Consider the following 24,467-nt stretch of genomic DNA (forward strand, 5'->3'; position numbering starts at 1 on the left):
CCCTGGGGGCAGTGTCAGGGAATTGGTCTGTATTCCCTCCAAGGCCAACTGTGCGATGGGACCTGAGGGTGGGACCCTGGGAAGCCAAGTGAGAAAGGTGCGTAGCCTTGTGGGGATAAGTGCGGCCTTGTTGAAGGTGTACCACTTGGGGTGGCCTTTAGGTTTCAAAAGCCCATGCCAGAGCCAGTCTCTTCCCTCCCTCCATTGCCTTGGCCATGGTATCTCTTCACAGCAGTAGAGTACTATGACCTGGACTTAGCTATCAAGACTTAAAACCATCCCAGGGGTAGTTTTAACATTTCATGATAGTCAATAAAAAAATGATGGCCGGATGCATGGGCCAGCAATATCAAAGCAATAGACTCCACATTTGCCACTGTCCAACCATCTTTTATTCACTTCTGGTCATCCAGCAAATACTCAATGGTGAAGATCACAGACAGCTTCCAGGCTACAGAAAGATAAGTGGTGGCTTTTCAAGATGTTGGGGGTGATTAGTGACTGGTAAATAGTGTCAAAGCTAAGCCTGCACAACCCCATCCCCCCCATATCCCATGCCTCCCCAACATCTCAGGTTCCCACCCCCAACCCCCAACACACACACATGGAGAAAAGTTAGATTCTGTTAAGTCCCTTTTGGTAATTTAGGTGGTTGCAGGGCTGTGTCCTACTGGACTATTGAGTGGGGACCCTTGGCATGCAGGGGTCCTTGGCAAGACCCCCAAATGCAAACACCCTTCCATGATGAATCCTGCAGTCCGGCCCTGCCCAGAGGGTTCCCACGAAGAGTTGAGAGCACACAGAAGTGAGTGTAGACCTCCATCTGGATCCTTTCACAGCCCTTACAACAATATAGCAGTTGCTTCTCCCCTGGTGTTTCTGGGAGGAGCCTGAAGGTAAATCTAGGGTTGCGATGTTCCAACCTCCTTCACTGACGTCTTTTCTAAAGGACGAGGATGCCTCTGGTCCTTAGAAGGTTGGTCTTTGAGGCTCTACCCAGGCACACCAAGCCCTGCAGTTCCGAAGGTTACGCCTCTTTCTCATTCTGACTCCCCAGACCCAGCAGTGTATATTTCTTCCACAAATTTATCCTCAGAGTTGGTTTTGTGTACATTTTCCTTGGGGTGTGATGAGGAAGGCAGGTCTCGACAGCTGCCGTAGCACAAGCTGCAAGCAAGGTGTGTGCGAGGCCGGTAGACCGTCGAGCCTTTGCGGAGCCTTGCCTGTTTAAGAAAATAAGAGAATTTCCTAAACCTATCAGAGTGAGCACCATTAACAAAGAGATCCTGACAGGCGAAACAGCAGGGATGACATTTTGAACAGTGCCTAAGGGGTTCAAGGTTAGTTTTCTAGAAAAGTCAAGCTCAGCTGAGTTCATGGTTGGGGAAACTCCAAAAGGCAGTCATCCTGTGGGCAGCCAGGGTGAGAGGACTCTTCAGGGAAGAAGGAGGGGCAGTCATATTTGGTGGGGGGATAGTTTTCTCATAGTCACCACAAGGAGTAAAAGTGTCCAGAGAGAACGATGCCAAAGTGTGTCTCATCATCCCAGAGAGATGGCCTGCGGGCCTGCAGGTAGCTCGCTGGGTTTATCACCTGGTTGGCAAACGGCTAATCACATGGCCTCCAGGGTCTCGCTGGGTTTGGTTCTCCCTGCACGTCAGTGGTAATAGATGCTGAAGGCATGCAGGATATAGAGCAGCGTGGTGAGGAAGGCGAAGAACTGGAAGGAACAGAGGCAGGGTCAGCGCAGGGCAAGCACTGGGCAGCTACTCCATCCTCTAAGGATGCTTTCTCCTTGGGCGCTGCTAGGGCTGCATTGTCCAACTGTAAGCCGGGCCTCCACCTGGCTTCAAAGCTACTCTCCTCCCTCCATGAGCTGGGACCTAGGTCATGCTGAGCTGTCTCCCTGGGCCCATTTTGATGTGTGTCTCTGTGCTCTGGCCACTCCCACAGCTATGCCCAGAAATCTGCTTGGAGAATCTTGTCTATGAACATCTAGGGTTCTTCTCAAGCTCTTAATGGCCCAAGCTGAACTTCTAAAGCCACTGAGCTTGGTCAGCTCCAGGATTCACCATCCCCTCCAGCTTCCAGTGACAGAATCCTGAGCTCTCCTCCACTCTCCTTCCATCTAACTGACAAGGCCAAAGCCCGCCAGGGACTCTGTTATCCTGCCAGCTCTTGGTACATCTGACTCCCTTGTCTTGGCTGCTGTCATCCCTCTCTAGGACCCGTTGGGGCCTCAGTTCACCTCCTGTCTACTCTGCTTCTTCTATTCTGTTGCAACAGGTAAACGTGACCACAGTTAAAAATGAGCTTAAAATGGTACAATGGCTCTCCTTAGGATGAAAGCCACTCCAGCCTTGCTGTCCTTTTGTCCACTCACCCTCTGCTCCAACCACTCACCCACCCATTCACCCATCATCCATCAATCCACCCACCTACTCATCCATCATCACTCATATGCTCACGCACCCACCCACTTATCCATCTGTCATCAACCCACCTACTCACCCATCCATCATCCATTCACTCATCCATCTATCCGTCCATCACCCACCCTTCCACCCATTCACTCTCCAATCCATCCATCTATCCACCCACCTGCCCACCCATCATTTATCCATCCATCCATCCATCCATCCATCCATCCATCCATCCATCCAATAGCTTGGGAGCACTTGTTATGCTTCAAGAATAGTTATTTCTACAACAGCGAGCAAGACGTTAAAAAGTGGTGACACATGCCTTTAATGCCAGCACTCAGACAGCCGAGTTAGGAGAATGACAAATTTGAGGCCAGCCTGGCTGTCTAGTGAATAAGTCTAATGAATAAGTAAATAACGCCTGCCGCAGACAGGTTGCATTTTCCAGCAAGAACCCGAGAGAACAGACCCTATACAAATAGTCCAGATGGGGTTAAGGCCAGGAGAGCACAAAGCAGAGAAAGGCTGGAGTTTGGGGAAAGGAGATACCTTGCTGACGTAGAATGTGGGCAACCCTGCCTAGGTCCTGAATGAGAAAGCCTGTGTGTCTGAGGGACAGCAACAAGACCTGTGTGGTTGGGGGCTGATTGGGAGCCCGCAGCAGTAGAGAGGCCACTCTCTGGGAGTGTGAGTTTAAGGAAGTTCAGGAGCTATGGCAAAGAGGAAAGGGATGGGGAGGCCTTTTGGCAACAGGTAAACACCCTTTTGGCTGCTGGGAGATGCCATGACCTTTCCAGAGGCCCACAGTGCCTGTCTGGTACCCTGTTCCTATTCTGGGGACAGTGCCTTCTAATGAATGCAGCCTTTGCCCCTGCCATGACTTGACAGCCTTTGGAAGCTATTAACAAGGTCATGCTGTTTCAGTCAAGGTGCTATTGGCCACTAAGCTTGTGGCAAGTGAGCTAACTACCACAAGAGGGCGCCATTGCACAGTAGAGAGACAGGTGAGCTCAGAAGCACACCACCACCTGGGCATCTGGCTCTTTGCACACTCTACGATGCCCACGTAGCCTTGTCTTCCATTACATAGTAATGGCATCTCCTTGGACTTCTGTCACTGAAACAAAAGGACTCAGAACAGCTGCCTGAGCCCAGCAACTCAGGCTCCATCACAAGGCAGAGCTCTCAGTAGATGTAAGAAAAGAGAAATGTGGTTTTATTTGTGGAGAGAACAAAATTCTGAAGACTGGTGTTGGCGTGACCCACAAATATTGTATTTTCTGACTCTAAAAAAAGAATTTGTGTTTTCAATAATTATTTGGAGCTGGCAGGTTAGAAGGATCGGTAAATGTCACTTCTGCACCCGCCTTTAAAAGTCAGACAAGCTGCCTTGGGGAAGCTCCCAAGTTGAATAAAGAATGTGGCTTTGTGCGTTATAAAGAGCTGGGGTGGGAACTACCAGGCAGGCAGAGGTGGAGGGAAAGGTAGTGGGAGGGAGGTGAAGAAGGAGGCAGAAGGGGGAGCTGGAAGCAGGCAGTGAGAACCATGGACACAAGGAGACATGTGGGGGGATAACTAGCTACTAGCTATTGCCCCAGAAAAAGGCCAACAGTTTTAAATTATATAGATGCCTCTATGTCTTAATTAACCTCAAGGGAGATCTGAGAACAAACACCAGGCAAGAGGTAGCCCTTGACGTTTGGACACACACTAATGCTTTCTCTCTGTCTCTGCGCTTGCGCTCTCTCTCTCTCTCTCTCTCTCTCTCTCTCTCTCTCTCTCTCTCTCGCACACACACACAAGTGCGCACACACAGGCATGCACAAACACACACTCTGTCCTTTCCTCCAGTCTCCTGTGACTTGATACAGTTGTCCAAAACACCCAAGACAGCACTGAGCTGCAAGTAATCAATGCCCTCCACATGTGCTTATCTGTGTCGTTGCCCAGCAGCCATGAAGCCACTCACCGAGGCTGCAACATTGATGTAGTAGTGGTCCAGGTTCTGGTTCTCAGAAATGATGGTGGCATGTGCTTGCAGGACAGCAGCACTCATGTACAGAATGCCTGTGGTGCCGTGGTACAGGCTGTCCTGGAAACGCAGAGCAGAGGCAGGGGTCAATGTTACTCAACCGAGCAGCTCTCCTCTCTATGTACACAGCAGGGAAGATGGGGAGAGACAGGCAGGCCCATTCCCTAGTGTATGTGGTTTGTGTGTGTGTGTGCTTCCTACTGCTCTTTTGTTACCCTGTTCTCTGTGTGTGTACATGCATATTGTATATGCATGTGTGTCTCCTACTGCTCTTTTTTTTTTTCCGGAGCTGGAGACCGAACCCAGGGCCTTGCGCTTGCTAGGCAAGTGCTCTACCACTGAGCCAAATCCCCAACACCATCCTACTGTTCTTTTGTTATAGTGTTTCTGTGTGTGCATGTGTGCATGTGTATTCTGTATGCACACATGTGTGCATGTGTGCAAGTGTGTAGGTAAAAGGTAAGCTTCAGAAGTCTTCCTCTATTGCTTTCATATATACATATACATATACATATACATATACATATACATATACATATACATATACATATATATATATATATAATTAGCTTTTTATTTTTGGAGACAAGATCTCATTATAGAGACAAAGCCTCTCAGGATCAGCTGTCCTAGAACTGGCTACATAGACCAGGCTGGCCTCAGATTCACAGAGATTTGCCTGCCTCCTGAGTGCTGGGATTAAAGGTTTTATTTATGTGCCTGCTTGTCTGTATGTATCATACTGGCATACAGTGTTTGTGGAGGTCAGAAAAGGGCCTTGGATCGTCGATGGCCTTTGGAGCTGGAATTAGAAGTAGTTGTGAGCCATCTGATATAGGTGCTAAGAACTGAACCCAGTTTCTCTGCAAGAGAAACAAAAGCCTTTGACCACTGGGCCACCTCTTCAGCCAGCCCCTTAACACTTATTTTTGAGAGACATCTAGGTAGACCATCTGGCAAGCAAATCCAAGGATCCTACTGTCTCTTCCCGTCTACCCTTCACCTCTGTCACGTGCTGCGGTCACAGATGTATGACACCCTGCTTGGGTTTTTTTTTGTAGGGGCTGGGGATGTGAACTCAGGTCCTCGTGCCTATACAGCGAGCACTTTACCAGCTAGGCCACTTCCCCAGCCTTTCTTTGCAGTGTTTTTAATGGAATATCTACACAGCATACAAGAATGGATAAAATAAAATGGAACCTCAAGTTTTTTTTTTTTTTTTTTGGTTCTTTTTTTCAGAGCTGGGGACTGAACCCAGGGCCTTGCGCTTCCTAGGTAAACGCTCTACCACTGAGCTAAATCCCCAGCCCCGAACCTCAAGTTTCAAGTGGGTGAGCCAAGTCTTGAACCCATGCCTCATGAATCCCAAGTTATTGTTCTTAACTGTGGACACCATCCTGAGACAGATAGCTATGCTGCGCTATACTAACCTCAAAACAAGTCTGTTTTGCTTCAGGGAGGGCTGGGCTTGTTGCTTCCAAATGGGAGCGTTATCTCCTCGAAGAGAGTTAACCATAGCAAGGCACAGCTGCAATTGTTCCTGGGCAGGGTGGCAATAAAAGACTGCCTGGGTAGATCTGCCCTCCAGAATGCTCCACATGTTTCTTTGGTTTCTCTCCGCTCTATACCACTGTGTCTGGATGCTTCTGAGTTTCTCCCCGCTGTGTATCTAATAAATCCCTTACTTCCGCCTTTCCCTGTCTCAGTGAATTCTTTCACCACCTTTATACTAGCCTTCTACAGCTTCAGCTTGATGATGTCCCACTATGGGCTTGTCACTGCCTGGACAATACACTTTATCTCCTGTGATGTTCACAGTTGACTTTACAGGACTGCTTTCATTATTCCCAACTTATAGAGAAGGAAACTTAGACTCAGCTAATGTTGGGGTCAGGAGAACCTGACTTCTGACTTTAGTCAGAATATTTTACATGTGTGTGTGTGTGTGTGTGTGTGTGTGTGTGTGTGTGTGTCTTGGAGCAGGGCACAGCACAAGTGTGGAGGTCAGAGGATAAGTTGTGGGAACTGGTGCTTTCCTTCCACCAGGTGAGTCCCAGGGATTGAACCCCGGCTTCCAGGCTTGATGGCAAGCCCTTTCACTTGCTGAGCCATCGAGCTAGCCCCTGATTTTGGTTTTGATTTCCTGTGTTACACCGTCAACTCAACAGGGAGGTCCTGCAGCCACTAAAATGCTCACTAGCTCTTGGGAGAAGGCAGTAATTGACCAATCCTCATTTTGCAACCTCTAGAGAAGAGTAACTGGCACGTGCCAGGGTGTGCCTTTGGAAACCAGATGCTCTCTCGTGTCTGCTGCCCATCTCGCTGTGGAAGCACTGGTGTTCCAGATGTGTGATGTGCTGCATGGGGCTCTATGTGGGTTGTGGGATTCAAACCCTGTTCCTCAGCACTTTACTTACTAAGCCGTCTCTCCGGCCTAAGGGCCTTTCTACGTTGCCCAGTCTTGTCTTCAACACCTAGGTTTGCTATATCCTTCTGTCTCAGACTTCCGAGTTCTGAGACTATAAGTACATACCACCTCACTTAGCCGTACAATATTTTTTAGTTTATTTTAAGTGTATGAGCATTTTGCCTACATGTATATATGTATATATACATATATATACACCTACACATACATGCATACATGTGTGTGTTTATTTATTTCTGTGCACTACATGCATGCAGTGTCCGTAGAGGCCCAAAAAGGGTGACAGATCTCTTTAGACCTGGAGTTACAGATGGTTGTGAGCCTCCATGTGGCTGCTAGGAACTAAACCTGGGTCCTTTGCAGGAGCAACAAAGTACCCTTTACAGCTGAGCTATCTCTCCAGATAATATTCTTAAGGCCAGGAAGGTGTGTACAGTCCTAACAAGGAAGGCAGTGGAGGGAAATACAAGGAAAGATTTACAAACATGTTTTCACTCTGGCTAAGTGTTGCTCTCACTGAAGTAAGAATCCTCGGCTTCATAGGGATCTCTTCCCCATGGGGTCTCTACTCCCAGTCTTCCATTCTCCCTCCCCACCTAGGAAAGCCCACCATCCTTACAAACCCAGGACACCAGTCCAGGAGGTACCACTTCCTAGTTCTTACCAGGACTCTCCAGGACTCAAATCGTTTGTAAAACCCGAATATGTAGGACAGCAGGAGCATCAGGGAGACGAGGAATGACGTGAGCGAGACATACAGCACCCATCCGTGCAGCAGGGGGTATGCCACGTGTGTGGCAGCCACCAGAGTCCACACCCAGAACCCAAACACCTGTAACGGAAAAGCACAGAAGGCTTCGCTTGCTGTGTGTCGGAGGGATGGGGTCCCTTTGCAGGGCATCCCTGGTTAAAAGCTCAGCTGAGGGTCAGAAAGTGGGCAACGGAGCCTACCATCAACTCTGACAGCCGGAGTTTGATCTCTGGAACCCACCGAGAGAACCCACTCTCTCAAGCTGTTCCCTGATCTGCACATGTGCATTATAATGTGTATGTGTGCACACAGAAGACGGCTGACCTCTCTGAATCATGGTCAAGTCTGTGGATCCTCTGGAACTGCCGTCAGCTGCCATTGTGGGTGCTAAGAGCCAAACTCAGGTTCTCCTGTAGAACTCCTGAGCAATCTCCCTTGCCCTAAATAGTGCTTTTTAAGGACGACATTGACTTGTGATATCAAGAACTTGTCTCTGTCCCCTTTTCTCTGTGACCTTCAACCCCACGGTGCACCTGCCCACTAGACACCTGTTTTTAGAAATCCCTCTGTAGAGACTGGACTCACATCTGTCTAGCTGAGTGGAGAAATACCCTGCCTTCAGGCTCCACCTTCCCCAGCGTCACCCGCTTCAGGGACCAGCTCGGCCTACAACTAACCAGCATACAGATATAGGTACGGCCATTCTGGCTATCCCCTGTAAGACATCCCTAACTGTTGCCTTGAAGAAAAGTTCTTTTGTCTTTCTGGAGAATCCTGGGCTCCTAAGGAGAAAATGGGAAGAGGGAGTAAGAAGCTACCTAGCTAACCACAGGCCAGGAGTGGAAGCCTGGCTCTCACAGGGTGGATCCAGCTCCAGCATCCTGACCTCCTCTTAAAACACAAGTCCTTCGTCAGGATGCCAAGAGCAAGGGACTGTTGTGCTCAGCCCTAAATGAGACATCTACACCACCCACTCCAAGGCCTAAAGAATGTGGAAGATGAGGAGGGCAGAAAAGGAGGGAGGGGAGCAGGGCTGCGAACTGTTCTCTTCTGGACATTGCATGGCCATTACACTCATGAACTCATAATGGCTATGGCTGCACAAGCACCACAAACAATCGATGGCACCCAGCAGCGCTCTGTCGTGGATGCTGCAGGGACTCATGATATTCTGTTCTTCCCTGCAGAGCCATTAGCAGGTAATAGGCGCTGGGGGATGGGGTAGCATTCTCACCAAGGGTGTAGCCTACACCCACATGCTTCTGCAAGTAACCTGAATTAAACTCAACCAGTGACCCAAAAACTAAGAAAATAAATAAAATGTAGAAGGGGTACTGGTTGCAAAGCTGACCAGTGGGAAGGGGGCGGGCAAGACAGAGGGCAGTGAGGGGGTGGATGTGGTTAAAAGACACTGCATATGTGTATGAAAGTTTTCTACATTTTAAATTTTAGTTTAAAAGGCCCACTAGGTCTACTGTAAGCAATCACTTTAAACAATCCATCTCCAAGTGAGGTTTTGGAAGTTCTAGGCTTGATCTGGAAATGTCTGACTTATCCAAGGGAAAGGGTATTTGGGATGGAGGACTGCCCCCCCCCCTCCATTGGTGATATCACAGGGAGAAAATAGCACTCTGAGGTACTTGCTAAGCGCCTTCCCCGACAGGCTGTAGGAAGTGCACACAGGTGCTGGCCCAGGGCAATCCCAGAAGGTGCTGTTGGTAGGAATACCAGCCAGCCGGTGCTTACACCAGGACACACCGGAGCTCAGAGGGCAGGTAGTGGTCTGTGTTATTGACTGCAAGCCAAGAAAAGGGCCTGGAGCAAAGCAGGATACACAGGTGAGGAGTGTTAGGCTACACTGAAAAAAAAATCTATGAGAAAATCATCTCTTCACACATTCACCAGGAACTTCACCGTTTGTAAAAATCCATCCACTCGAACTGCCTCATTTAGTCTGCTGTGCGCCCAGAGAGACCAGAGAACCACCAGATCTTTTCACGGCTGTGTTCAGCCCACCTGTGACAGGCATGGCTGCCAGCCAAATGCTTCTGTCCCTCTGCTCCTGTCAGAGCCGGAAAGACTCCCAGACCCTTTCCCTGCCATCAGAACCTGCACTGACCGTTACTGTTGTGTGTACAATATCCATCTTTGTGAATTTGGACACCACCAGTGCCACTGCAGGGGGCTGAGGGCTGAGGTTGCACAGGAAGTACGGAATGGGGCCTGAACACAGAGCAGGACATTCGGGTTTCTGTCCCCCAAAGCAGATTTCATGCTGAGGGCAGGGGAGCTAGACGCTCCTAGAAAGTGCCAGGAGTTGGTCGCCTAGAACCACAGCAAAAGCCCTGAGTCAGTTAGAGACCTCCCTCAGCAGCACTCTCAAGCCCCTAGTACCAGACGGCCTGATTGGATCTCTGTCTTCCATTTTCTAGCTGAGGTTTGGGAAGGTCTATTCCCACTATTCACTCAAAGACCTCTGAGCATGCTCCAATTACTTGGAATATTTAATAGCCCTGCTGAACAAGTCTTATACAGAGGAATGTTGTTTGAGTTTTACTTCCACATCCCTCCGCTTTCTAAACAGTAGATGGCACTGGGGTCAGAGGTCAACTCCAGGAGAATTAACACCCAGTGGTGTTTGTGTCTCACACCTCTACCTCAAGTAGTCTCAGTTGAGAACGTGATTTTCAAGTTCTTTTTAAAAGCTCCCATTGAACTTTACAGAGCCTCCTGGCTGCCCACACTGTTCCCCACTTTACATCTCCCAGGAGCAGGGTGTATTTTTAGGTGACATGCATCCCCACCCCCATGGAGGGGCTACTCCATTGCAGTTAGACGTTTATCGTACGTGTGAGTCAGACTCTAGCAGGGTCTTTCTTCTTTGATGAAAGCCTTTAAAAATGCACTTACACGCACAAGTGTGCGCACACACACACATACACACACATGCACACAATCACACACACATACACACTCACACACACTCACACAACATACACACACACACTCACACACACATACACACACTCACACACATACACACACTCACATACATACACTCACACACATACACACAATCACACACACAATCACACACATACACACACACTCACACACTCACACACACTCACACACAAACACACACACACACACTCACACAGGCACACACACACTTTTTTGCCCTTAAATTTTACAGACCCTGCCCTGCCTCCCATGCCCGTCTGTAGCCCATGGTTAAAGCCCACAGATACTCCAGGTTAAATACCTGGTTTGGGGGTTGTGTTTGGTTTGTTACTTTTGTTTGTTTGTTTGTTTGTTTTTGTTTTCAAGACAGGTTCTTACTATGTAGCCCTAACTGTCCTGGAACTTACTATGTAGACCAGGCTGGCCTCAGGTTCACAGAGATCCACAGGCCTCTGTGGATGGCTGGGATTAAAGGCCTGTGCCACCACACCTCACACATACCTGTGTGACCGGCCACCCTGCTGTTTGGGAAACACTGTTCAATACATTAAATTAAGATGCTCCACTCAGTGACTTCACTCTCCATTGTCCTCCACACAGAAGGAATGAACACAGTGAAGAATCTACAGAGGTGCTTGTTGCATCTAAATAGATACAGAAAAGCTAGGAGAAAAAGACTTTTTAAAAGATGCAGAGAAGAAAAGATAGATTGACCCAAATGCTTTTCTAGAGGACACCTATCACACCAGCTATGCCTGGTTTCCTCTGCAGCCTTCAGAAAGAAGAAGAAAGGTGCTTATTTCCCGAAATGGAACAAGTCCCAGCAGAGAGCAACATGCCAGAAAGCTGGGATTTATGCAGAACAGGAAAATAATGAACCTAGTGCTTCTGGCCTGAGACCCTGCCTCCGCTTCAGGGAGAACTGAAGTTCCCTCCCTCTTACCATAACCAGCAGGGGACAGAGTTTTCAATGTGGGACAAAGGTCATGTTTAAAATGATCCAAAACAAGAAACACAATTTTTTTTTAAAGACCAAGAAGAAAGTAGGCTGCACAAGTGGGGTAGTGGTTGTCCTCAAGTGTCCCAGATGAGACCTGCCTTCCCAGGCAATGCAGCAGATGTGAGTGGTGTTGACCAGGGCCTGGCCAGTCTGCCTAGAGGGTCAGAGAAAGACTGCCTAAGTGATGGCCCGGGAGGTGGGAAGTATATGCAGGTGTCAAATCTGCATGGTGGGGCTCCAAGCCAGGGATGGGTTCAGTGTGGGCCAAAGAGCTGAGAATTGGAGGCACGCAGAAGGAGGAGACACTGGTGGCAGGTTTCTCTGCATAGCTGGTGAAATGGCAGCAGGCCAGGTCTCACCCTCTGCCAATACCGCATTCTTGTCTTTCCTGCCCATCTTTGTTTTCATGAGATTCCTCCCTTACTCTTACTCGGTTCTCAGGTGACAACAGAGTGTACCAGGAATCCCCGGGAACTGAGAGGCAAAGACCAAGTCAAAAGACGGGTGGGGCTCATAAAGTTAGAAGTGAAACCAGCAAGGGCTCCTGGAGCTGCCGACAGGAATGAGTCCCATACCGGACTCATTCAGGTGTGGTACGAGGTGGGAGCCCTGAAGGTTCCCTGCGTAGTTGTTCTGATGCCTCAAAGCTATTGTCCCTCCGAGTTCAGGCTGATGGAATTAAAGGTCTTTGGGACATTGTATGTCTTTCCTCTTTTTAAAAATTGTACTAAGACATGCTGACTCTCAGCCTTTAGGCTAAGATAAAGTATAAAAATGGCACTAAAATACACAAAATCCCCATCTTAACCATTTTATAGACATGCAGTTCAGTGAAATTACACACATGCATTCTGTGTGTAACCATTGTCGAGTTCCTGATTTCCATCGCAAAACAGAAACTCCAACCTCCTGTTTTCTCCTTCTCCAGCCCCAGCAGCCTTCACTCTTCTCTGAGCCCCCTGAATACTCAAGATACCTCGGATAAAAATAAGTCACACAGAATTTCTCTTCTGCGACTGGCTGATCCCACTTAGTATACTGGTTTCAAGGTTTAGCATGCATTAGAACTTCCCTTTGTTCTAAGGCGAACTAGTGTTCCACTGCATAATGTAGTCCTTGCCGTACAACAATTTGGAGCTTATGATGTCTTGGCTTTGCAACAGGCAAACATGACAAGCATTAGGTACAAACTTTCAGTTCTGCAGCCGTGTCTCTCCCCAGCCTAGTGCTCTATGGTGAGGTCTTCCCCTCGGGCAGCAATGTGAGCAAGGCTCCTAGATGGCCAGGAACTCATGGATGGGAACTGGGGACCTTGCTGTAGACCTGTGCTGTTAAGTTAGACTGTGTGGAAGGTGATGTGTATTCAGTGCGATCTCAACTTAAGTGGGCCCGTCAGGGCAAAATCCCCTCATGCCAAGAGGCACGAGTATTTCTCTTGGCTCATCATCTTGCCTGTGTGGGCTGCTTCCACCTTTTGGCTCTGGGGAACAATACTGCTACATACAAGGGTATGCTAATATTCCTTCAGCGGAAGAACGGAGTCGCCACCGTGTCTAGTTCTTCTCAGGTAGCTGTTCTCCTGCAGAGGGCCTGGAGAGTAGCAACCCGTCAAACACACACTGCTGTTGCTGTGGTCACTGCTGGAGGGTTTGTGGCATCCACTAGAAATGCTTCAAGTCCAGGGAGATTTCAATGAAAGCAAATGGCAAGAATTGCTGTGGAACACTGAGATTTTAAGTTGATTGTAAAACTGTGAACACTGCAGGGACTTTTCATCATGCCTTATTCCTTCCCTGGCACAATTTTTAAGAATACTCTCTCCGCGCTGGAGAGGGAACCCAGTGCTTTGTGCATGTCAGGCCGTACTCTGTTACTGAGCTATGTACCCAGCCCATCTCCCGTTAGAAGTGTGTGTGTGTGCGTGTGTGTGTGTGTGTGTGTGTGTGTGTGTGTGTGTGTGTGTGTGTAGGTAGGGTAGGTGCACGTGTGAGTTTAATACCCAAGGGGTTCAAAAGAAGATATCAGATACCCTGGGGCTGGGTTACAGACAGCTATGGGTTGCCCGGTGTGTGTACTGGGAACAGAATTCAGGTTCTCTGCCAGAGCAACCAAAATTCTTAAGTGCTGAGCTGTCTCTTCAGACCCCTGATTGCAGTAACCGCCAAACCATCCAAGGAGGAGCACCCCAAGCAGTGGCAGGCTCCCCAACTCTCAGCACTCTCTCTCCATGGGAGCTTGCTTTCTTTCCTTCTTCTTCCTTCCTTTTTAAAATTTTTGTTTTATTTTGTTTCAAGACAGGGTTTCTTTGTGTAGCCCTGGCTGTCCTGGAACTTGCTCTGTAGACTGGGCTGGTCTCAAACTCAGAGATCAACCTGCCCCTGCCTCCTGAGTGCTGGGATTAAAGGTGTGCACCACCATTGCCCAGCTCCACCAGAGCTTTCAAATATGGACCCATTTGTAGGTTATGACTTGTTATTGGGTCAGTGACCAGCATGAAGAAATCAAATAGACAGAATGGGAAGTGGGAGTTCAATATCCATGGAAAAGGAGATACTATTTCCTGAGTCTTTTGTTTTTACACATACACACACACACACACACACACACACACACACACACACACACACACACACACACCAGTTGCCATGGAAAGCTGTATGTGTGTGTGAAACACAGTCTATTGTGGAAGACCATCCTCTGGCAAGCCTCCCTGACTCTAAGCCACAGGCTTTTGGAGTATCCTGCCAGAGCCTGCACACCCTGGATGTCTCTTCTTCACAGCAGTGTCCTGTGATAAGGACTTCAAGGTTGCTTCAGTGGCACTCACTGGGCATGGGGGTAGAGGGTCTGGCTGGAGAATGAGAAATGCCGGGACCTGGATGGCAAATACAAACCAGGCATAGGGTGGGAAAGGAAAACACAGTGGTGGGCAAGCCAGAGCAGTGGGAGGGACCCTGGAGCGAGTCATCTCTACAGGCATCGGTCGTCAAATGCAATGGGTTGGCTTCTTGGAGGAAGCAAAGCCAAAGACATCACAGCCAAGATATAAAAGTGGAGAGTTACAATCTGTAACAGGCAAGGAGAGTTCTGGGAGTCACGTCTAAATCTACCTGAACCAAAAAGCCTAGGGATTTTAGTCAGGGGACTTACATATATCCATATGGGGTAAGTCCATTTCTGACTATGTTCACTTTAAGGCCATAATTTAAAAAGAGTAGATGCATTACACTGGGGCTGGTGGTGTTTAGCTTAAGATCTCAGAACAAGTAAGCAAAGATTAAAGTGATGGATAGGAAGGCCTCTGAGCATGCTCCACTCACACTAGAAGTTTTAGCTGAAAAAGATAAAGGATATTTAGACTGTGCTTTAACAGAGGGGCCTGACTTGCTTGGTCACTAACACAAGAACTGCACACAATGTAGACTCCAGCTAGCAATGACCTTTGGTGGAAGCCAGAGACCCACAGGCAGTGCTGGCCATAGCCACTGTATCTGGGTGTTCTTGGGCAAGCCTTGCTACTGCAGGCCTCTGTGGATAGTTCAGAGACACAAGCTCCCACAGAGTGTTGGGAATAGCCTGACACATTGGCTAGGAAGCCTTTCTGAAGCTTCTGGGTCTCGGGAAGACACAGCTCTGACAAGTCAAGGAACCCAGTCAAATACCTCCACCAGAACCCCAAAAACATCAATCATTGTAAGTCACTTCCCTGCTCAATAAACACACCCAGAACTCTTACCAATTCTGAGTCATTCTACCCTGACTCACAGTGAGAACATTTTTCTCTTTGTGGCTTTAAGGTTAGCAGGAAATTGCCTGCCCAGACTGTGTCCTATGAGGCCATGTCTTATTCTGGCCTCTCAGATAGCCAGATCGTGTGGGTTGGAGCCCCATGGGCCACTGCGCCTTGCAAACAGTCACATAAGGGCCCTGTAAATGCTCTCCAGACCTGGCAAGCCCAGGAAACCTGGAGCTAGTGCCTTTTCTGAGCAAATTGACCCATACTTCCTCCCTGCTCTGGGGGCTTCCTGCTCCTGGGTCATGCCCTCTCATTCAGACTCCGACTGACCTGAGTTTTATTGATCAAACTGCACAGATTTACAGTGTAACACTAAATAGAATGATAAAAAATTCTTTCTTTCCTGATTCTTAAAAAATAAATTAAAAAGAAAGCACTAGGTGTTAACGGGAGTGGGGGTTGGGGATGGGGTAGGGCTGGGTATGTGGGCTGATTTTCATTTTTCGTCTCCATTTGTGGATTTTAGGAAGCTAAATGTACCCCACATTTTCGGCTTCACCACCCCCTAGGCTTCTGATTCCTTCTCTCCCTTTGGTCCAGGCTCTGTGACTGATTTCATGTCTCTGTGTAAGTCCTCAGTGCAGCTCTGGACACCCACTGTCTCCAGAAACCCAGGCACTGGCTCCCCAAATCTTCCCACTGGTTCCTCTATGTGACCTCGAGACCACCTCAGCTCAGCTGTGACCAGACCTTACAGGGCAGGAACCAGTCTGATGTCACCTCCTCCAGAAAGCCACCCTACCAAAGCCCAGCACCCTCCACTGCCACCCTCCACTTTGTCTTTGTTGCTCTCCCCTGCTTGCTGTCTGGGCCCTGAGTTTCCTGAGGTCTTCATGTCCCCAGCAAAGGGCAGAGGCTGGTGCCAAGCAGGATAGCTACCTTGAGAAAGACGGGGCTCAGGAAACACTTATCAGCCAGTGCCCCTGTTACCTTCTGGGCCCAGCTGTGAGCGGGGCCTTCTCCCAGGAGCCCAGATTGATGGGGATAGAGGCCCATTTGCTTCCTTCTCATCCACATTTGCTTTGCTCCCTCCCAGGTTCCCGAAATTCTTAGGGTTAGGGTTAGGGTTAGGGTTAGGGTTAGGGTTAGGGTTAGGGTTAGGGTTAGGGTTAGTGTGTGGGATGCTCTGTTTGGATTCTCGGTCCCCATTGCCTCTTCCTCCTCCATCCCCACCTTCCTCTCCACCCTAGGGTGACCCAAAGCCCTGGAACAAAACTGCATCATGAAAGATGATATTCAAAGAAATCGCTTGGGCAGAGAGGGTGTCTAGATGGGTAGGGGTTGAGGGTTATAAACCTTCCAGAGGCGGAATTGAAAAGGAAAGCTCAGAAAACCCATCCACAGCAGGAATCTTAGATGGGCTTGTCTAAAATAGATCAGAACAGTGCAGAGCAGTGGTTCTCAACCTTCCTAATGCTGCGACCCTTTAATACAGTTCATGTTGTAGCGATGCCCAACCATAAAATTATTTTTGTTGCTACTTCGTGACTGTAAGTTTGTTACTGTTATGAATTTTAATGTAAATTTCTGTGTTTTCTGATGGTCTTAGGTAACACTGTGAAAGGGTTGTTCAATTCCAAAAGGGATTGCGACACACAGCTTGAAAACCAGTGTTCTAGAGTCTAGACCTCTGGATGCGAAGCCCCTGAGACTCCACTCTGGGGGCCCATCTGGGGGTGTTTTGTTGTGGCCAGGCAGTGGGAATCTGAAATCCAAATGGGGAAGGACCCAAGGGGTTAGAGTTGTGAGGCTGGCTGGCAGGGATGGGGGTGGGGGTGGGGGGCAAAAAGGAAGACTGGCAGAGGCAGGGACCAGAGTGCAGTTAGGGACTTAGGTCAAAGATCTTGTACTTCCTCCTGGCTCTAGCCTACTTCCTCCACTCTCTGATCTGGACGACTCTCAGGAAACTGTTCTGACTCCCTCAGCTCTGCCCTGACTGGGGGAAAAACTCCTGGGAATAGTGGAATGAATTGAGTGTCCAGGCTAGCCCTTTTTAACTATGACATTGTATCCTGGGCCCTCTGATCCTGATCCCAGGTTACTTCCTTCAAGCCTGATGTGCACATGAAATCATTGTGATCTGCTAACTTCCTGGACCTGACCAGCGCTGTCTGTCTTGCTTGTACAGACAGAACATTTATTTCACATTTATTTAAAGAATCATGTGCAAGCTTTAGTTGAATCATGTGGCCTGAACAGACCTAGAACTTTCCAAGGAGTAGGAAGGGAGAGAGGAGGGATGCAGGGTGAACAGGCAGCTTCCCAGTTTGTCTCTGCTCAGTTCCTGCTCCTTCGTCTTCTGCAGGGCATGGATTCCTGCAGCATCCTTGTCACTGTTTGGTGATGGGGTGGTGGACAGACACTGGTGAGGAGCTATTTCTGTGGCCTTTTCCAGTCTTGCTCCTTTCTTTCCAGAAGCTTCTGGCTCTTCCTTAGGCCCCTGTGGCCCCTGACTGGCTGATGCCTGTTTCACGAGAGCCCCTGTAAGCATCGATCTGGACATCAGCAAGCCAAGCGCTTCTTTCAGAGTTTAAGTACCAGACACTGCTTCCCTTTTATTCCTCTAACCTGGGGGTGGGGGACAGTGGTCTCTTCATGTGCTTACTGTTCTCTGGATTGCTTCTATAAGCTAAGAGAGTTCTCGTGTGTGTGTGTGTGTGTGTGTGTGTGTGTGTGTGTGTGTGTGTATGTGTGTGTGTGTGTGTGTGTGTATGTACGCACAAGCCTGTTTGTGTGCATGTTTGTGTGTGTTTACCTATGCATGTTCATTCTAGTGTGTGTGTATTAAGAAGCCAGATGTTTGACACTGGGACATGTTCCTCAGTGGCTTTTAAGAATTAATTAATTGATTAATTAATTAAATGATTAACTAAGATAAGTCTCCCCTGGAGTGCTCTCTCTCTCTCTCTCTCTCTCTCTCTCTCTCTCTCTTCTCTCTCTCTCTCTCTCTCTCTCTCTCTCTCTCTCTCTCTCTCGATAAGAGTGTCTCCTTGAACCTGTAGCCTGATGCTTTGACTGTAGTAGCTGTCTAGTGAGCCCTCAGCACCACGCATCTGCCCCTCAATGCTGGGGCTGCTCGTCTCAGCTTTTACTTGAGTGCTGAGATCTGAATTGAGGTCTTCATGCTTTCACAATGATACTTTGCCCACCGATCCATCCCCAGTCTCCCTTCTTGGTTTTGGTCACCGTAGAACAGAGCCTGGAGCTCAGGCTGAGGTCACAGAAGTGATAAAGTCAGTCTGTGAGGAACAAGCTTCATATGAGCTGCTTGCATGAGCCAGGCCATTGGATGGGGAGAGGGTAAGGCTAGGGACAGAAAACCCAACTTCTAAGGAAAACCCCTAACTCCTCCTTGCAGACCTCCTGGTCACTCTCAGTCCCAGCAGTGTTGGCTCTACCTGGGTTCTGCAGTTTCAAACAAACTCTTAAATATGGCTAAATAGTAAAAAGCAAGCAGGGTGAAACTGGGGATTTGGGGTGACACATAGAGATGAACCTCCCGGGGTAGGGGTGGGATAGAAGGAGGAGAGCTCCCAACAGCAAACAGCAAACTCGGGCCTCCTCCCCTTTTAACTAGCTGACCCTCTAAGACTTTTCTCACCTGCTGCTTTTTAATTAGGCAAAAATCTAATTAAAGAGTCAACTAATGAGAAGGGTAACATTCAGATGACTCCCTCACACCTTCATTCATAAAGCAATCTCCAGGGACAGCCACTGGGGACAGCTCTCAGCTTCCACCCTTGAGCTTGCCCCAGAGCTCAGGAGTCTCCCAGGTCACGACGGGGTGGGCCCTCTGCTCTCACAAACACTGGCTCTGTAGAAAGAGGCAGGGCTGGCTGTTCTGCCCACCTCAGGCTCAACCCCCAGTGCTGGCGTAATCCGGTGCCCACACTCTCCACGGGGTGGGAAAAATAAATGGAGGCCTATCCTCACCTTACTGCCCATCGAGTGAAGGTTCTTCACTCTCAAGAGGTTATCGTCAAATTGTACTTTCAGATAAGAAATCTGGAGTCACCACTACACTGAACAAAAGCCTTGGGTGTGTTGAAGTCTCACGCCATGCTAGTGAAGCAGTAAAAATGCAAACCAGCCAACCACTTCCCAGCCACCCTGCAAAACAACTTCTCAGTCTCCTAATGATAATAATAAAATAGACATCTACTGTTCTACCCAGCAAGTTACTCTTAGGTGTTTCCCCTCAAAGAAGTACAAATGATGCCCCCAACAGAAACCTGAGCAAGGCGCCAAGAGCAGTTCCATTTGAAACTGCCTACGTCAGGAGACATTCAATAGAGCTGGGCTAGATTACGGTGAGTCCTTACCAAGGGCTCACTCAGCAATAAAAAGGAGCAAACTGGGGGTTCAGACAACTCAGATGGACACCAAGATTCACGCTTCACAGGACGAGTGGGTACCTAAAGGTCGTGTACTGTTCAGTTACATTTCTGTACATAACTTTCTTGAACTAAAATCATTATCGTGATTTTTTTCTAATAGACTGTTTGGAATAGCAAGGGAGTGGGATGGGTTGGGGAAGTCTAGAGAGTAGCAAAAAGGGGGCTTTGGTGTTATGGGACAGTCCTGAACCTCAGTTGCTCTCAGACAAATCTACTCTAAACATGAGATCTGTCTTCCCAACCTCAGTTTCCTGGGTTGAAAATAATGCTAGTTAGATGCGGGGACTACAAGTTCCTGTGAGAACAACCACTACCACAGAGTAAAATGTTTTAATGTGAATTTTAATGCTGAGGAGTGGGAGATAAAGCATTGTAGGCAAAGGTCAAAGGTCACTAGAGTAGGCTAGGGGGAGCCTGAGTAACCTTTGCTGTCATCTTCAAGAACCACGAAGAGCTAGAGGCTGTACTTCCTCTGCAGTCAAAGAGGCCCATGATTAGGGAGAGCTTGTCCGCTTTGATCTGACAATGAATCTGCCCACTCTTGGTTCTATGTGAACACACACACACACGCACACACACACACACACACACACACACACACACACACACACACACACAGTGGTTAGGAGAGGTCACTGTAGACACCATGTGCTGATATCACCCCGAGCTACCCCATGAGGAATCACTGTGCCCTAGCTCTAGGGTTCTGCTTTCTGTGCTCTGCAGAGGTGTCCTGGCCTCCGTGCTTTCTAATGTGTTCTATATAGACTTTTGTCTCACACCAGAAGACTTAGGGATCAGGGGTGCCTGGAGGCTTGGTGCTTTCACACTGCCCCAGTAGACAGCAGAGCGAGAATACATCAGATCACTAGAGCCAAAAGAAGGGCTTTGGACAAACTCATCCCGCACACATAACATCTTCCCAGCTTCTTCTGCCCATGACATCAAAATCTTTTCCCCCACCTTCTCATTTCCTTCCCCATCCTCCAAACAGGCACACATCATTCTGGAGTCCTTCTAGGCATGCTCAGAGCAGGTACAAGCAGCATGTGCAGAATTATGTACTCAACACAAGCACACACTCAGATACAGACATACACACTCACACTCACATACTCACACATACATGCACACACATACACTCATACATTGCACACACACTCAGATACAGACACGCACTCATACACATACACACATAAATACATGCACACACACATATACACACACTCACGCATACATGCACACATATACACACACTCATACACACTCAAATACAGACATGCACTCACACACATACACACATATTCATGCACACACTCACACATATACACACACTCATACACACTCAAATACAGACATGCACTCACACACATACACACATATTCATGCACACACTCACACATACAGACACTCACACATATGCACACATATACACATTCACACACACTCAGACACACACTCACACAGACTCACACACCCCTTCACATACACACACATACACATGCACACATGCACACATATACACACTCACATATGTGCACTCACATACACTCAGATTCAGACACACACTCACAGACTCACACACCCCTTCACACACACACATACACACAGCACACTCACATATGTGCACTCACACACACTCAGATTCAGACACACACTCACACACACAGATTGAAATATCCCTTCACATGCACACACACGTACACACAGAGATCGTGCATGTGCTCCATCTGTGAACACATTTCTGTGTTTTCTAAGTTTTCATCAATGAATGAAGATGGCTTGCAAATTAAAGCGACAGGGACAGTGAGCGAGCGTAGAAGTCTAACTACGACCAGGGTCCGCAATAGCCGACCGACCGTGCTTTCTCTAGAAGACGGAGACGAAGGCGGAGGAACCTCCCGGGATTAAGGGGAAGGACAGCCAAGCACAATCAGGAGCTTTGACCTGGATCCTGGGCTGGGGGGAGGATATTAGTGGGGAAATGAGCAAGTAGGACAACAATGGTCAATGGCGGAGTGCTCGTGTTAACTTCCTGGCTTGGAGAGACCTGGGGGTTCAGAGTGAGGAACAGACTTCCTGTGCGGCCACTATGGCTTTAGGAGAAATCTAAAACTATTTAAAAGTAAGTCAAGAAAATCAAATCAATGACAATGACCTCATCCCCTCGAAGTCCCAGGACACCAGGAAAGTACTTTTCCAGGAATCCAACTGCAGGAGGAGAGGTGGGGACACCTGTCAGCGCCTCTAGTGACAGTTCTCTACCTGACTGCTTTCCTGCCTCCGGCATCCAGTGTTCTTCCAGTGGCAACTCCCAGTGACAGGACTGGACCCTCACTCATCTGGCTGGGACACCATGCTGCATTCTAACTGCTCAGAAAATGCTCCCAAGCCTCTCTCTGTCCACAGAGACCCCTGGCAGGTAGCCACTCCGCTGACCATGATTTTCGTGACTGACAAGCATTCTCTCAATAGAATTCAGCAGAGCCATCCTGCCATCCATGTGGCTGTTCCAAAGTGAGGCCCACACCCAGGGCCTGGCACACAGAGCTCAGGACGTGATCAGCCTGGCAGGATGCCCACATTTGTGGGGGGTTGGCGCTGGAAGAAACCTGCCTCTTAGGTGGAGTTTCTATCAAGGCCACCTACCTGTGGAACCCATAAGCCTGACTTCCCTTTCTTGATCGACAAGAATGGCTGTTGGTTAAGCAATTTGCCTAAAGGTCACTCAAGGGGACCTAACCTTCCACGGAAGACCAGGAGAAGGGAAAGGGTTGGTCACACCCATTTTATGTAAGCAGTCCTACTCCAAGTCTCCCTCCCAATCCAGAGGCAGCATGGTCAAATTCAGGGCTAAGAAGAAAATTTCACCCACAAACTAGATATTACGGGAGGCTTGGCGGGGAGTGGGGGAGGTGGATGAGAGCAGGAACCAGCCGAGGGACCTGTTTTGTTTTCTACTGAATGCACTGCTCAGTGCAGGCATGGACTAGCGCCCAGTTCTGCTGTGTGGTGTCCCAGAGTCGGGCAGCAACAAGTTTTCCAGAGTAACCTGGGCGGTTCAGATTGTTTTATGGATGATGCTGTCAGGAGCTCCCTCTGGCAGGGAGTACACATAAATCAAAGTTCAAAGTCAGCTGATGTGATTTGAGAAAATGCTGGGAGACCTTCTTTCAGAAGGCCCTTAGAGAGTCCCCTAGTTCTTTGAACTTTAGGAAACAGCAAGGGGGAAAGAAACCAGGTAATAGAATTTTCTTAGGGGTCTGGGTAGTCTAGAAGGTGGCTGGACTCCTCCAGCAAGCGAGTGGCCTGGGGATGGCTCTTCAAGCTTTGGGAAAGAGGAAAATTCGCTCTATTGGAACCTAGTCTGGGACACGGGAAAAGCAGGAGCCTGTAGCTAGCTGCCTTTCCCCATCCCAGTTACAGAGAGGTTCCCGGTGGTTCCGCCCCTCCCTCCCCGCAGGTGGGGGCAGCCACACTCACCAGCTCCGGTAGGAAGAAGGCATAGGGGATGGTGAGGAACAAGGCGGCGACCCCCGAGGGCACTTCAGGCGGGGCGTAGCTGGTGGCCGGCGGTGTGTCCCGGGAGGCCATGCTGTCACCTATGCTGGCGTCCTTACTCCGCGGCACTCGCCCGCGCCCGCAGCTGTGCAAGAATCACCTCCCGCCCGCCAGACACACCCATCGGCCAGAGGGACGTCGTCGCCTGGGAGGGGAAAAGAAAGGTTCCAGTGGATCAGGTCCTTCTGTGTACTGTGGCTAGGCAAGAGAGGGGACAGACCAGCCTTGCAGAGGCTCTTTCTATCTAGACCTCCCTGCTAAGGAACTTTTGAATGCTGGAGCAAATGACTCCAGATGATATGAGTGACAGTGTGTGAATGGAACAGCTTTGTATGCCCCTGATGATCTCTGTGCTCAGAGTGTAAGCAAGGGCTCTTTTTGCTAAGATAAAGACCATTTTATTGAGGATCTACTGTATGGTTAGCCACCTACACACACATCTGGAGCTCAGACAGACCACCACGTGTCTATGTTGTACCTTTCCAAGAAAGGAGACTAGAAAGAGGTGCAGTTAGGATCACAGAGCGGTCACAGCAGCATCCGCCTTGTCCTCAAATTCTAATGGAAGGATTGGAGCAGCCTGGTTTCCACCTCCCCTCCTCAGGGACTCTGAATTCCTCTTGGTTCCTCCTCTTGATGTCTTCTTAGTCAGTTAGGACACAGGATTGGAGCCAGGCAGTTCCTTCCTGAGTAGAGCCTGGGGCTGGCTGCACACACACACACACACACACACACACACACACACACACACACACACACACACACACGTCAGGTCTGGAGACTGGGTCACTTTCTTCTTTACCAACCCACTAACCTTCATTTTTTTTCCACCACCCTGAGGAAAAAGTCTGGCGCCCCAGAGTCGTCTTCCTTCCCTCTTTGGCTCCAGAAGGCTAGTTGGAAAGCCTCCTCAGGAGGAGAGGAGGCATGGAAGAGTTGCCCCAAGGACTGGGGGATGTCCTGCACAAGAGCCCTGTGTCTTGTTTCTTAGCAACAGCAGGGAACTCCTGGGCAAGCTTGGAGAAGTAGCCTGTTAGCCCCACCTGGTCTGGAGCGGCCAGCAGAGTTTGGATACACGAAGCAAAGCTTAAAGCCAAGGCATTGCAGGGAAAAGC

General features: G+C 48.9%; 1 protein-coding gene across 3 annotated transcripts; it reads right to left on the minus strand.

Annotated features, from left to right (window-relative positions):
- Positions 1 to 369: 369 nt before the first annotated feature.
- Positions 370 to 23,450, minus strand: Mall (mal, T-cell differentiation protein-like). Of its 3 annotated transcripts, XR_015683194.1 has the most exons (5): positions 23,275 to 23,450; positions 7,548 to 7,715; positions 4,393 to 4,515; positions 1,594 to 1,720; positions 370 to 1,223 (listed from the first exon to the last, which is right to left on the minus strand). XR_015683194.1 is itself a non-coding variant. In XM_087653334.1 (4 exons), exons 1-4 carry the CDS (start codon positions 23,383 to 23,385, stop codon positions 1,041 to 1,043), a joined length of 585 nt encoding a protein of 194 aa, XP_087509460.1. In that variant the 5' UTR covers positions 23,386 to 23,450; the 3' UTR covers positions 370 to 1,040.
- Between the last annotated feature and the right edge of the window lie 1,017 nt (positions 23,451 to 24,467).

The sequence above is a fragment of the Rattus norvegicus genome, chromosome 3 (assembly GCF_021556685.1).
Source record: "Rattus norvegicus strain SHRSP/BbbUtx chromosome 3, alternate assembly SHRSP_T2T, whole genome shotgun sequence".
NCBI lineage: Eukaryota > Metazoa > Chordata > Mammalia > Rodentia > Muridae > Rattus > Rattus norvegicus.